Source organism: Microchirus variegatus (genome assembly GCF_963457635.1).
Source record: "Microchirus variegatus genome assembly, chromosome: 10".
NCBI classification, from domain to species: domain Eukaryota; kingdom Metazoa; phylum Chordata; class Actinopteri; order Pleuronectiformes; family Soleidae; genus Microchirus; species Microchirus variegatus.
In genome coordinates, this window is record NC_139811.1 from 4,768,744 (window position 1) to 4,785,120 (window position 16,377).

A 16,377-nucleotide genomic window follows, 5' to 3' on the forward strand; every position below is an offset into this window, starting at 1 on the left:
CAAAGGACGGGTGGGGTTAAAAAAAATGGCGGGTGGGGGGGTGGGGGGGGAGGAAAATTGTTTGTTTCCCTTTACTTTCCAGAATATTAAAAAATTATGTTCAAAAACATATTAGAATGAGCGTAGAGTGACTTTAACTTCAGGGGGTGGAGTCTTGATAAAAATAGCCTCTTGTTTTGTTTATATGGAGAAAAGGGCGGCGGGGGGGGGACTATTCATAATGGGAGGGTCTCATAACTAGAGACGGGATATTAACTTATATTCAGTACATGAGGGTCAAGGCAACACATTTTTTTTTTTAACCTAACTACTCAGTAATCAAATCTCAAACTAGTTGTCAGTTAGTGCCCTGTAGGTGGTCACTGGATCCCAGACGGTGTGAGTGTGAGTGTGAGTACGAGGGTGAGGCGTCAATGGGGGGGGGGGGGAGCTGAGGCGGCGGCGACAGATGTGTGTGTGTGTGTGTGTGTGTGAGAAAGTGTCATTGATTGTAGAGCGAGCGCTGCTCCCACGGCATGGTCTGGATGGTGCGCGGCACGGGGGAAGGCTTGAGCGTGGGCGCTCCGTTCGGATGGAGGACGTGGCCGATGGGGTTGATGGTGGTGAGGGGCCGCTGGGGCGCCAGGGAGAACGCTTCCTGGTGTTTTGGCTGCAGGAGGAAAGAAGGAAGGAGGGAAGGAAGGAGGGAGTGGGGGAGAAAGAGACGGAGAAAGAGTGAGTGGGATTACGTTTGAGATTTAAAAAAAAACACACAATGAAAATATACTGTGAAGGTGGTGAATGAGGCGAAATAAGTTATTGTTATGATTGAAAGTTAGTCCTTTTTCTGATATATCAGACACCAAAACACACTTATTTTCTTCCAAAAATACATGATTCAAGAGTTTAAGTTAGAAAAAAACCTCAATGGCCCTTCCTTAAAATCATTAAAATGCCTTTTATATGATAACAGTCATGTTCAACCCCTTTAAAAACAAATAAAAGTCCTCGTTTTAAATATTATTGACTCATTGTGAACGTATTGTGAAAGTAAACGTAAAGATGAACTATAAACAATAACAATATACATAAATATTTATAATTTAATATAATATTAGTATATTAAAGATATGTATAATGTAATATAAATTATAATAATGTATAATAACATTATAACTATTTAATATCTAACCCTATATAAATAATATAAATAACAATAATAAAGTAGATTACATTGAAAATATTGAGGAATTTAATCTGTAATCTGTACACACACACAACAAACGGAATTTTTTTATAACTAAAGCTCATTATTCTGTTCAGGAATGAAAGTAAATCAATATAATTTGACCTAAAATATAATTTTAATCTTTATCAATAAATAATCATGTGCTTTACTGTTTTTTTCATGTATTTTTTCCAGGTATCATTAAAAATATCCCTCCAGTTAAAGAGCTTCTACATAAATAAATAAAAATGATGATTTTGATCATAACCAGTGCTGTTAATTTAGGGCAGCTGTAGCATCAACCTGTTGGTCTAATAAATGTTCTGCGAGTTCATGCAAAAATCCAGCAGATGGCAGCAAATTTGGACTCAAAGCCAGAACATATTGGTGTTAATATGAGAGTGACCTGTAGTTTTTTAAAAACGTTAAATGAATAAATAAATGGCTGAATTTAATCTCAAAATCCCCGCGTTCTGTTTCCCTGTGACATTGCCGAACATTTGAGCTTTACACCTACAGACTCAAGATGTTCTGTTGGTGAAATATAAATATATATAAATATATGAGGAGAAGCACAACAGTGAGATGTGTAACACAACAAGCGCAGAGAGAGTGATTAGTATGAAAGAGTGAAAGCCACGACTACAGTAAGAGTTAGTGATGTTAGAGGTTTTTCCTACCGCCAAGAGTCCATCAACACATTTTTGCCCAAGGTGAGAGAGCAGTGACAGTTTGGTCTGTTGGTTTTACTTTATATTCTTATTTCGTTCTATTCATATTTTCTTGTATTAAATAAATCATTTATTGTTTATTGAAAGAACTTAAGCATTGATTCTACTCACACTTTGCATGTCTGCTTATTGTATATGACACGGTTTCTTTAAATGATCCAGAATTCCAGTTAATTGGACATTTAGTGGGACTTTTTCCAGCCTTGTGTAAACCCTAGTCCAGATTACTCTCCTTGAGTCTCAGATTAAACGATTTTAACCCTCACATTTGCCTCTTTTAGTGATGATGCCGGCTTCATTTCGCCGATTACATACGTAATGTCAGGTTCATATTTTGTCTTGAGACCTCACAAGCCGTTGAATTTACGATTTTTACCAGCAGAGGGCGCAAATTAGCAAACCAAGTAGACAAATTGAAAAGGTAATTAAGACCAAAGCTGCTTTTAAACTGTCATGTGGAAAATTGGTTAATTACAGATTAAATTATTTTATATGTATATATTTGATTTATAAAATATTTATGTATATAGATGCATATATGTATGTATGTGTGAATATATACATATACACACATACATACATGCATATACATACATATATACACATATATAGATGCATATACATACATGCATATATACACATATATACACATATACATGCATATATACATACATAAATACATGCATATATACACATGCATATACGCATATATACACATACATAAATACATGCATATATACACATGCATATACATACATATATACACATACATGCATATACATACATATACATACATATATGCATATGCATACATATATACATGCATATACATACATACATATATACATGCACATACATACACATATACATGCACATACATACACATATACATGCACATACATACACATATACATGCACATACATGCACATACACACATATATACACATGCATATACATACATACATATATATGCATACACATACATACGTATATATGCATACACATACATACATATATATATACATACATACATGCATATATATATACATACATACATGCATATATATATATACACATACATACATACATATATGTGCGTGTGTGTATATATATATATATATATATATATATATATATATATGTGTGTATATATATACACACGCACATAAAATAATTAGTAAATAAATTCCTTCATTGTGCATAACTGTCCTTTTCCTAGAGCAGAGACCTATTTCAAATCAGTGCTACAATAATATTTGAAATAAAAACAACAGACCAAAGTCTAAAAGATTTCAGAGGAGATCAGACAGTGTGTCGATCATCAGGCCTCTTCTACGTAGAAAAGTAGTGAAGTCCTGGTGGACACACTAGAAGCATTAAAGGTATGAGACTCTCTGTCCTGGTGTTAGTAGGCAGACAGGGAGAAGGCAGCGAGCCAGCAGATAGCGGAGGGGCGAGTGTGTGGCTGTTTTCTCTCCTACCATGGAGTTGACGCTCAGCCTAGTGTATCCCGAGCTCATCTCCTTTACCTCAGGCACCAGGGGCTGGAGCAGAGAGTAGGAGGAGGACGGGGCTGCGCTGGAGGAGGACACGTGTTTGTTGGAGGACGAGTTCCTCATGCTCTGCTGGCTGCTCTGGGACGACACGGAGCTGGGACGTCCCTGCTGGAACACAGACGTCAAAACACCTTTCTTAGGAGGGACATAAGAAAAATGATTGCGTTTTAGTCATTCATTCGTTACATGGAGCAAAGAACACAGAATTATTCACATTTAAAATATCAGGAAACTTTGTTTTAATGATTTAAAAGAACATTTAAACCAGAACCATAAATATAGCAGTCATAACACGTTGATGGTGGTGAGTTTTCAACATCAAAATAATCTCTATTTTTGGAAACATACAGTCTGTGTTATTCTAGTCATTCAAACTCCTGTCAACACGGCTAAACTCTCAGCTTAATCACACTTCCAATAAGTTTGTGTATATATAATCATTTTAAAATAAGAATCATTTGGTTGTCATAGGCTTTTGTGTGTACTTTATTATGCAAGTCATTGTGTTACAGAGGTCGTCCATCTTGCATTTCCACAGCAGCCTAGATTCACCAGACATGAATGTAGTTTGAATTTTGCAGGAGAACTTTACGCAAAAGCCAATGTTTTTTTGTTTATTTTTTACAATCTGTAGAGTCACCACTAGATGTCACTCACTCTTCTTCTTCTTAAACGGACGTTTAAATTGGACATGGAGAAACTTCAGCTTCATTTACCGACCAAAAATCAGTAGTGAAATCAGTCGCAGATTAGTTTAATTTGTCGATATTTGTCAGTACTGTGGACCTCAACAGCATCTCTTTTTTTAAGTGCTGGTTAACTCCAACTTTAACGGCGTGAACGTTTACGCTCGTCAACACATGTTAACGCGTGACGTGTTTCCATGACGACTGACCGGGAAAAAGACACGCGTGACGTCATGTCTACGTGGCGCTGCACCGTTCACCAGTTAGCTCCGTTAGCGCCAGTTAGCGCGCCTACAGTCGAACTGGAGCTGTCTGTTTATTAAAGGAAAAGAGCAGCGCTACAAATAACTAGCGTACCTGTGTACTGCGTATGTGCGCCCCTGTTTTTAAAGTTTAGCGTTACTTTAGAGGCTCATTTTAACAATCGGGAGTCACGCAAACATGACGTCACGCGTGATTTTTTTCCGGTCAATCGTCATGGAATCGCAGCGTGCGTTAACGTACGTTAACGTTGCCGCCGTTAGCGTGCCCAGGACTACTCGTTTCCCCTCTATAGTTGACAGTAACATTAATTTGGCCACGGTCCCTTGTGGATCGAGCCTGTTACACATCAACGTTAACATAAATCACTGTAATTGTATATCATGTATAATTATTATCGCTGTTTTCATCATTTAAGAGTTTCACTGATAGGTCAAAAGTTACCTGGTGGGGGTCTCCCTGAGGCATCGGTGACACACAGTGGGAGGGGAGAGTGTCTTGCTGGCCGTGACCACTGTGCTGCTGCTGCTGCTGCTGCTGCTGCTGCTGCTGCATCATGGCGTTGTTTTGTCGCTGCTGCTGGCGGCGGGCAGTGTTGGCGTAATTGGAACGACGGCTGCCGGACTGGAGGGACGAGGACGAAGAGGAGGACGAAGAGGAGGAGGAGGGCGAACAGAGAGAGGAGAAGACGGGGGGGGGTGAAGAGAGGGTGAGTGTTCGGTGTTTGTGCAGCAGATATTTCATGAGAAATACAGATCAGACACAGTGAGGAGGAGACGTGACAGATGAATGTGATGACCTGCCGTCGTTTTTTCAAGTTTCAGTGTAAATGTCTGTGTGTTGATGTCGTGTCTGAGGACTCATCACCTTTCACTAACCTAACTGACTTTAAACCTATTGATATGACTGGATGGGGTGATCAAATCCAACACACACATACACACACACACAAATACACTCAAACACAGATATTTACCAAATCTAATCTGAAGATTTTCATTCTGTTACCATGACAACAGATGCTTGCCCTGTCCATAACCCACAGTCCTTTTGTGACTCAGTGATAAACCAAAATAGATCAAGATTTAGAGCAACAGATTGACCTCAGAGCTTCGTACAAGGAAATTCTTTCTTCTTTATTGGACAATTTACAACTCGGGTCTCAACCTTTTAGTTTGGACCATCATTCACAGTCAGTTTATGGCCTAAAAAGCGCTGCTGAGACAATGGGATAGATGAGATTAAGAGTCTGTCCACACGGAAACGAGAGTTGACGAGACGGTGTCCCAGAGTGGGGAAATTTCAAAACGCCACCTTTGCTACAACGCTACGGATTAGTTCTGCAACGGTTAGTTGACGTAATCCATTAAGTTCACGCTCATCTGTAACTGCAGTGTAAACAAACACACGGGATGTTGCTCGTTGTTTACATCCCGTAAGGAAGCAGAGAAGAAGAACGCACGAATTATGGCGGAAATAGACGAAGCTCGCAAAACTCCGATCTAAAGTTTCCAAAGTTTGGGAACATTTCACTGAACATAAACCAGCGAAACGTGAAATGCAACCTCTGTGAACTCTCATTCCACGGCAGCACTACGGCGATTCACAAACACCTGAAACGCAGACGCCGCAGCGCCGCTGTATCATGAGCTGAGAAGCGAGTTCACGAATAACGACACCTCGTAGATATTTTTAAATCACATGCTTGTTTATGAATTAACCATCAGCCTATCGTACGTCTATCAGTCGGAAAATCATGGAAGAAGCTAGCTTAGCGAATGCTAGTTCAGTTACGTTAATGCGTACTTTACGGCAGTTATCAGTGAGAAAACTTAATTTCAGCCCCTGTCGATAATAGGGTTTATAATGAACAACTTTCTCTAATCAACTGTGTGATTTGGAGAATATTCATTTGATATTTAAACTGTAAGAAATCTGTGATCATGTGTTTCAGGTATTTAACAGAGATAAATGTTGTGTTATTAAAGCACACGCGAGTCCACTGTATGTAGGTTAAACACAAGTCCAAAATAAGTGCTGTTTTGAACGGAGATGATCGTGATTAATGGACTAATCGAAAAAATAATCGATAGATTAGTCGACAACAAAAAGAATTGTTAGCTGCAGCCCTAGCTACAAGGTCAACATACCATCTCTCTCTCTTGCACGGATACTGACCATGAATAGTAAGTAAAGTCAACCCGAAAAGACGTTAGATATCGCAAGAACACGTCTTCAGACCAGAGACTTCAGACTGGGTCTCCACCCACACAGCTCACTCGTCTCAGAGACATTGGTGAGAAAATGGGTCCCAAGTTGTGGGTTTTTCTGTGATTTCTGTGCATGAGATTCGATGTTAAAATCCATCAGCGTCGCGTCTTAAATCCCTTGCACAAAAGTTGCCAGTCCTCTTCCTTGCAGCTAAACCTCACCTGCCTCACACACACACGCACATACACACACACACACACACACACACACGTACACGCACATACACACACATGTACACGCACGCACGCTCATGCTCAAACCAACCTGGTGTTTGGCCGCGGCGCTGCAGCGGTGCTGGGCCAGGTCCAGCATGGTTCGGTAGCTCTTAAAGCAGGACGGGCAGTTGAACCGGTTCTTATGAACCAACCCCAAGTGCGCACACACACACACAGACAAAAGCACACACACGCACACGCACACACAGACACACACACACACATCATTGGATTACTATACTTGTGTATTGTGTGTCAGTTTTGTGGCATAACTTTAGCCCTTGACCCTAAACTTAGCCTAAGCCTGGTCTAAGCCTAGCTCCACAGGCCCCGCTGTCGTCATGACAACAGAGCTGTGATTGTAACTGTAGCTGAGGAGAGGACGGAGAGTCCAGAGAAATGGGCCACAACATGTGTGTGCATGCACATTTCAAGAGCAGACCATAACCACACACATATATATACACGGACATGCATGCATACGCACCCACACTCCAGATTTTCTCTTAAAGCCAACCATCTGTGCAGCAATGTTACCACAAAAATACACAAAAACACACAGATTCCACTGTAGAATTAAATCAAATCTAAAAGTCAATTAAAAGTCCTAGAAAATGTCCTTTGTTACACACAAACAGTGCATTATGTTTACATGACACAAAAGGTACATTTGGAACATCAGTAATGTGTTTTTATTTACCGTTCAAAAGTTTGGGCTCACTTAGAAATGTCCTTATTTTTGAAGGAAAATCACTTTTTAAAAAATGAATCCAACATTAAATGAATCATAAATACACTCTATACATCGTTAATGTGGTAAATGACTATTCTAGCTGCAAACGTCTGGTTTTGAATGGAATATGTACATAGGTGTATAGAGGCCCATTTCCAGTGTTTGCTAATGGTACATTGTGTTTGCTAATAGTGTTAGAAGACTATTGGATGATTAGAAAACCCTTGTGCGATGATGTTAGCACAGCTGAAAACAGTTTTGCCGGTTATTATTTGGAATAAAAATCATTATTTCTAATCTTGACAATGTCTTGACTATATTTTCTATTCATTTTGCAACTCTTTTGATGAATAAAAGTCTGACTTTTAATGGAAAACACACAACAAAACTTGTATAGGTGAGCCCAAACTTTTGAACGGTAGTGTAAACCTGAACATTAAACACTGAAAAAGCCGCTGCCTCTCTCTCTCTCTCTCTCACAGAGTCCTGTGCGTCTCCTGAAGGCCGACACACAACTCCCTCCAAAACCTGAACATCAATCATCGCGTTTTCATGAAGATTTGTTGGTTTGTTAAGTCTAACAAACGCTGGGCTGGGGTTCCCTGCACAAGGAGAACGGTTCCCACACCGAGGAACAGAAGCCGCGACACGGAAGAATAAGACGATAGCTAAAGAAAATCATTCAGCCTAAAGAAGTAGATATTTTAAAGTGCATGGATGCTCAACAAACTGAAGGATGTGTGTGTTTTGGCCCCTGTAGCAAAGCACAGGTGGACGCATTTCATTTCATTCAATAAATCCACTACTCTCTGGTGCTCGTACACTGGAGGACACACAAAAGGCACCTGCGTCTTGTGAGAGAGACACACAACCCTGCAGTGTTTGTGTGTGAAAAACAGCGTGACCGCTAAAGTGTCATGTTCATATCGCGGCCAATCAGGAGCTGGAGTCGTCTTGTTTTGTAAACATGGGGAGGGAGGTGGGGGAGGAGGAGGAGGAGGAGGGGCGATGGACCAGAACAACAAAGAACCAAGACGCTCGCATCAGGACGCAGGAGTGCCACGACTTCACTACACTTTTCCCTTGTTGCTATATTAACGTGTAAACTCTGCTATGCTTAAGTATTACAGAAATAGTCCAGGGTTATTAACGTGGTGACCAGCAGGGACAGAAGCAAAATCAGCAGTTTGAGCTCAAACTCTTTTCACTACGGACTTCAGTGTGGGAGAGAGAGAGTGATTAAAGACGTGTTTGCAGTCAGAAACTGCGAGAAAAGCAGCTAACACGTTGATAAATAGGTGTCAGAGTTCCTACACATTTTCCATTTCAAAATTCCATACTTTTCCAGACTTCTCGGAGGATTTTCCAGTCAATATTAAACATCTGAATACCAGTTGTTGTAGATGCTTATTATGTTAAATAAATGGTTTTAAAATCCTTCACTCATTTCTCATGAAGCCAGCCCTCGGAAAACTAGCGCCGACCCATGACACTCGCGGTCAGTAACGGTAACCATGGTAACTCTTTCTACCCCACTGCCATCAGAATCCTGAACAGCTGAGCAGGACTACAATCGTCACTTTAAATCTGTTTGCACAGCATCTTGCACAACCAGTGTGCACTTTATGTACAGTTCTTCTTGCTTGTATTACATATATTTTTTGGTAATATATATATATTTTTTTTATCTTATGTATATTATACTTTTTAAAACATTTCTTTCTACTTTATGCTGGTATTTTTGAGTGGACAGCAAAGTATGAATTTCATTGTACAGGGAATCTTGAATCGACACCATTCTACAGCAGCTTGATTAGTTTCATATCATCTACAGTAACGTTATGTTGCGTTAGTAACTTGTTTTGATTTCTATGTTAATATATTTATTTTTAGAAAGTGAGAGAATAGTCTGGAAACTAATCGACGTCATTTTGCCGTTATCGATACATTTTGATAATTAAAAGTAAATAAAAGTTGTTTTTGGCTGTGTGTGTTTGGGTAGGCAGGCTACCTGTATGTTCATATCTCTTTAAGACACTCAGACACTTATATCAGGTAAATTATGCAAATTAGGCAATGTGTCATTTAGCAACTTATCGTTCATTTATCGTTATCGAGGTGAGCTGCTCAATATATCGTGATATTGATTTGAGGCCATATCGCACAGCTCTACCTGGGAATTCCTCAAATTAAATTCCATACTTTTCCATGCTGCGTAGGAACCCTGTCCATCTGTCTGTGCTGGGTGATAATTTGTCAACACCTCATACACAAGCATCCTTCAAAAGAACCAAACTGTTCCCTCGAACAAGGCTGCGAGATTCCTTGATTCTTAACGTCACATTCACGTTTTTTAAGAAGCCGACACAGCCCCAAATGAAACAGAACGTCGACGGCAGCCCCCGCAAACATCATCATCATCATCATCATCAGACTCACTTGGCTAGTGCTGCCGGCATTCGTGCAGCGGTGCTGGGCGAGCTCCAGCATGGTCCTGTAGCTCTTGCAGCACGAGGGGCAGTCGAAGCGGTTGGGCCCGTCGTCGTGGATCCGCTGGTGGTTGCGCAGGTACCGGGCCAGACGGAAGGCCTTCCCGCACAAGTCGCACATGTAGCGCTTCTGACCGTGGATTCGCATGTGGTTGCGGAGCGACATGTAGTTGGTGTAGGGTTTGCTGCAGAAGTCGCATCTGAGAGTTTTGGAAAGAAGAAGAAAATGGTGCGGAGGTTAAAAGGTGGAAATGGTGTTGTGGCAATTCAGGGATTTAAATGCATACGTTTTAAATAATATGCACTGCTGTAAATGAGTCGCTTCAGTTTTAAAAAAGAGAAAAGTGGGTCCACAAATACGAAGTTTGGGAAACACTGGTTTAGAGAATCGATTATTAAACTAATCGTCAACTATTTTGATAATTGATAATAGGTTTGAAGCTTTTTTAATGAATAAAGCAAGATTTCTGATTGTTTTAGCTTCTTAAATGTGAATATTTTCTTTGTTTCTTTGCTCCACATAAACAAAGAAATCATTCAAATTGAATCATTTTGGTTTGTGGAGAAAACGAGACATTCGGGAACATCGTCATTTCAACGTTTAACGCGATATCGGTGGTTAACGACGTCAGCGTTAACGCATGACGCATTTCCATGACAACCGGCCGGGAAAAAACGCGTGTGACGTCATGTTTACGTGGCCCCCGATTGTTAAAATGAGTCTCTAATGTAACGCTAAACTTTAAAAACAGAGGCACACATACGCAGTACACAGGTACGCTGGTTATTTGTTAGCGCTGCTCTTTTCCTTTAATAAACAGACCGCTCCAGTTTGACTGTAGGCGCGCTAACGGCGCTAAAAGGAGCTAACTGGTAAATGGTGCCAGGACTCCGGTGTCACAGCACGTAAACATGACGTCACGCGTGTCTTTTTCCGTACTATTTTTTATTTATTTTTTCTAACATTTTATAGACCAAGCGATTCATCGAGAAAATAATCGGCAGATTAATCGATTACGAAAATAACTCTTAATTGCAGCTCTACACTGGTTAACGTCATATGAAAACCAAGTGGTACGGCGCCGTTTTGACATGTTGCAACCTGGAAGTTCAGGTACTGGACTCATGTGCCATACTTTATCATTAATTTACATCATGTATGGTACAGAACTTATAAAACAGACATCATGTTCTACTGAAAAAGACAAATTTAAACTAGTGCTTCAGTCCTTTAACCTATCAGGAGAATGTTTACTGAAGTTATAAATCAATTGAGAAATGGGCTAATTTCCCATCGACTTCCATTCAAACAGAGTTCTCATTAAAAAATTTTAACCTTACTCTTACATATTGGAACAGCGCTCTATATCATCTTACTTGATTTTCTTAGTGCCTAAAACAGTTCACTCGCTGTTAAGTTTGACCAAAATAAAAGTTACAAAGAAGCTTAGTAGTAGTTTTCTCCTTCCTCCAACTTTCTAAGGTTCAAATTCCCAATATACACCCCTTCGTTTTAGAGCGAAAGATGCTTCATAACATACTTGAAGTCGCCCGTCCTGTGTGTGAGCTTGTGGTTGAGCAGGGAGCTGGCGTGCTTGTACGTGCACGTGCACAGGTCGCAGATGTACGGCCTCTCGTCCGAGTCCTCCATGTCGTCCACCGCCGTCGTCGACGCGGACGCCACCGCCGCTCGGGACTCCATGGAGAGGCTGGAGGTGGACAGCGACGTGGACGAGAGACTGGAGCTGGTGAGCGCTGCCGACGACGAGGGGAGCTGGTCGCACCAGTTGATGGTCGAACTTGGCTGCGAGAGAGAAAGATAGTTTAACACCAAGCGCAATGTCAACAACTGCTTATTTCAATTCTGATTTTTGAAGCGCTACGTTAGGCTGTCACACTTTATTTTTTTTAACCATAATCCACAAATGTGTCAACCCACTGATACCACTACATGGATATAAACTACATTTACTTACATGCCTGATTATGCTGAATCACAATGTGGTTGAAATTGGATTCAAATTAGCTATACAATTATTTAAAATCACTTTTCTGATTGTGTTCCATCTCTTTCAACAATCCAGTAAGCAAGAGATGTTAATTCATGTCAATAAAACCATCTTTTTGGAGTTAAAATGATGCATTTCTTTCAGCGTGTGCCTAGTCTACTCACTGTTTGGCTCTAAGTTAGCAGCAAACCCCCCAAAAACAGAACAATATTAACACTGCATGTGTCATAACAACATCAGTAAACAATGATAACGGACACCATGCAGCCCTAGTATAAGATCCTCTCACATACAGACGTACTTTTACCAGCTCTCTACAAAAAGACAAATGCTTAACTTATAATTAAGTTAAATTTAAACAACCAGAGTGCATCTCACTGCCCACAGATTCTGCTCAGCTCATAATACTGGCATGACATTGCATACACTTCTAGGAAAAGCATGTTTCACCTGTTCTAAACGAAATCACAGAAAGAGACTAGAAATAATCTATAAATGCTATAAAATGACATTGGATTACTATGATTTGTCAGCTTTAAAAACGTGGGTGCACATATAAAATGTGTGGGAAAGACTCATGTAAATGACGATCATGTGTGTGGTATACTGTGTGTATGTAAACAAGTGAAAAAAAAAAGAACGATCCAGCAGGTGAATAAAGCCTGAACAGTTGACATCGACTCTACGAAAACAACAACAACAACAACAACAAAGTACTAAGAGTCAACTTGACTGTGGGAACTAAACGCCGATGTGACCCACATGTGTCACAGTGCTATGAAAATAACATTAGCATGTAGCAAACAAACACATAAGTGTTAAAAAAAAAAAAGAAGAAAAAAGAAGAAGGGTAGAAATGTGAGCGTGGGTTTTCCGTGCGGACTGCGCAGATGAGCGCGACCATGAATGAACCGCACAGTCTGGCATCACAAAGAGCTCTTTCAAATCCTCCGCGGGGCGTCTTCCGCCACCGTTTCCTGTGGGACAGCACTGCTCGTGTTTACTTTGCAATGTTCGCTAACAATATCGCAGGCCGTATATGATGTGTGCACATACTGCGCCGATAAAACCCCCTCCTCCTCCTCCCCAAGAGTCGTAGAATTCACCTTTAATGTGCACAGATTAGTTTGTCTGCACACGACTGTGATTCTGAACACGACAGCGCGCCGCCTCTGATTTTAGCCCGTGGACGGGGCTGTTCAAAACAAGGCAGCCACAGTTGCATGGTGTATTAGCATTAGCTGACCCAGTGTTTGGCTACAGAATTATAAGGCGCTCACTTAAATGTCGGCTTATTTACAAAACACGGCAGAAATATAATTGCAGCGAGAGTGTTAACACACTAATAACGCGGCGCGGAAAAGCGCTCGCCCCATTTACACCACAGGAGCTAATCATCATTAGCCACTTAGCTCTGCAGCAGCTATTTAGCCAGACTAGGCCAGGAGCAGCTCAGCATGACGGGGGGGGGGCTGTGTTTGTTTGCATGTAGCAAATTAGCATTTCTGGATGCTAACTTGTAGCCACAAATATCCTCCGCGAACAACCAGGTGCAAATAATAGCTCCCTCAACCCCGCGTCAGTGAGATGTAGCTCCCGTTAGCCGCGTCGCTGCAGCTATGTGGGAGCTAGGCTCGCTAGCTAACAGCGATGGTAGCTGGCTTTCTTACTCCGGAGTCGTTGGGATCCTTTTTCCAGAACAATTGAGAGCAGTGAGCGAAGGACTCTGTCGATGTCACATAATTTACTCCGTTTCGATCTTGAAAGTCTCCATGTGAGCTGCCGGTATTTGTTCGGGCGTACATCGTCGGTTTTTCAGATTCTTCGACTGCTTTTTTTCTGTCTGAAAAGAAATCGGGCCGCTTTGTCGGGATCTTCTTCCGAAAAGAAAAATAATTCTTCTGTGAAATGAGTATTTTGGTGGCAGACATATCGAGGCGTGCGCGGCATTACTGCCACCTGCAGGACCGGAGTGCAACAACATACAGGGATACACACAGGGGCACCCCCAGGAATGTACCATGTGAGGGGCTTACACGCGTGTTTCACAGCACAAATTAGACTGTGTTGTAACAGGAAATGCATAATATAAAGTGATACTGAGGAAGATAAATGGAAAATCAAGCCTCCTTTGATTCATTCTTTGTGCAGAATGTGCAAAACCATTTTCACTGAGGGCCACATCAGCATCATGGTTACCCTCAAAGGGCCAATAAATAACTGTCAATGTAACTAAATATAATGTAAACTAAAGGTAACTACTCCATAATATATTGCTAAATAACTTTCTGTACTTATTACTTATTCAAGTTGCAAATATGATGCATTATAGCCACAATAAAGCTAGCTTTCACTGCCTCATCGTGTTTTGTGAACACATTCTGCTGCGATCACAGTCTCAATCTCAATTTCACTCGTCCCATGATGCACATATTAGGGATGTGAATCTTTGGGTGGCTCACGATTCGATTAGATTCCGATTCTTAGGGTCACGATTTGATTCAAAATCGATTCTCGATTCAAACGATTCGATTCATACGATTCTCGGTTCAAAAATGTATACAACGCATAGTGCGTTAAGGCAAATTATGTCATCAAAACAATACAGTTAGTATAAGATAATGTGATAATGTGATCACACAAAGGCAAACTTAAGATTTAGAAGACATTTATTCATTCAAAACAAATAAAAACTTACTGTACAAAGAAATAACTTAAATTAACTTAAAATAAATAAAAGATTAGGCTAGCTGCCTTTTTCTCCCAGAAGTTACAAAAATGAACTGTACACAAATAACACAAACTGGTGTTTTGTGTGGCTTTTCATATATTATATATTATATATAATATATATATATATATTTTTATCGATTTTTTGAAGTGTATGAATCGAATCGTGGATGATTAGAATCGCGATTCCTAAAAGAATGGATTTTTTCCCCCACCCCTAGCATATACAATTATGGGAATGTAGTTTATGGTCAACGCTTGCCTTAAAGCAGCATAGACCTATTTTAACACAGATTTTTTAAGACCAATAAATCACTCGCGGGCCACATCTGGGCCCCCGGGCCTCGAGTTTTTGACACATGTGGCCAGTCAGAAGGGTATGCGTCACCAACATAAACAACATTCAGACCTTTCATTAGAAAATAAAATAGGTTTGTATAAGAACACCCAGCCACAATCTGCAGGTCAATATGTGTCATGTATTCCCAGCAGAGTTCATCAAAAGCAGAAATAATCAGCAATTATCAGTGATTTTTCCTGACTTTGCTGGTGTCAGACAGAAATATTTGGCTTCTGTCGTCTCACAGCAACAGCGTTCCTCCAGGTACCGGATTTCCTCCAACAGTCCAGAGATCAGGTTGTGGTTAAATTGTACTGTACGCAGGTGTGAATATGAATATGAACATGAATGTGAATGTGTGCTAAATTTACTCTGCTTCTCATCCAATGTCAGCTGGGATTGTGTCCACAGTTCTCTCCTGTCACTCACACAGGATGGGAATTATAGAATTAATTGATAATAAAGTCATGTATACAGTGTTTTCAAAGGCACCAAACATACTAGATTATTATTAATAATAATAATAATAATAATAATAATAAACTGGGGAAAGCAAAACACATACTAACGTATCATGCCAAAGCGACTTCGTTTTATTTACAGTACATGTTTAATTTGTACAACATTATCACCTATAGTTCAATGTGCAATAAAACATAAGAAAGAAACGCGATGTGAGCACGTTAAGATGCGACACTATCACTATCGTTTAAATATCAGGTAAATACGTCGACACTTTCCGCGTGTGCTATATCATGATTATTATAATCTACAACACATAGTTTGAAGTGTTCTCCGATCTCTCAGAGAGAGACTTTGTAATCAGCCGCACAAACAAACAAACAAACAAACAAACACGCAGTAACGAGATTGTGTACTTTTAACAGCGGGACACCACAAATACTCAGTGTCGAAATCAAAGTCTGTATATAAAAAAACAACAGAGAAAAGCGTCATTCATTCATTTATCATATGTAAAATGTACAAAAAGATTAAATAAACAGTCAAAATAAACAATTAAGTGGTGATTTTGTGAAAAGCAGCAGCAAAACTAGCTTCGTTTATTACATATGACGTAGTGCTCACATTAGCAGCTCACTGCCGGGACACTTACAGTACGTGGAGTAGCCTTTTTTTTGGCAGCTTCT

At 40.3% G+C, this 16,377-nt stretch overlaps 1 protein-coding gene across 3 annotated transcripts; it reads right to left on the minus strand.

Moving 5' to 3' along the window:
• Nucleotides 1–14,024, minus strand: LOC310933288 (uncharacterized protein). Of its 3 annotated transcripts, none has more exons than XM_083896733.1 (6): nucleotides 13,830–14,024; nucleotides 11,692–11,954; nucleotides 10,101–10,350; nucleotides 4,887–5,066; nucleotides 3,421–3,603; nucleotides 1–649 (listed from the first exon to the last, which is right to left on the minus strand). In XM_083896733.1, exons 1-6 carry the CDS (start codon nucleotides 13,962–13,964, stop codon nucleotides 482–484), a joined length of 1,179 nt encoding a protein of 392 aa, XP_083752859.1. In that variant the 5' UTR covers nucleotides 13,965–14,024; the 3' UTR covers nucleotides 1–481. The 3 variants fall into 3 exon arrangements, with proteins under 3 accessions (XP_083752859.1, XP_083752860.1, XP_083752858.1); XM_083896734.1 differs by having other exon boundaries at nucleotides 3,469–3,630; XM_083896732.1 differs by having other exon boundaries at nucleotides 3,421–3,630.
• Between the last annotated feature and the right edge of the window lie 2,353 nt (nucleotides 14,025–16,377).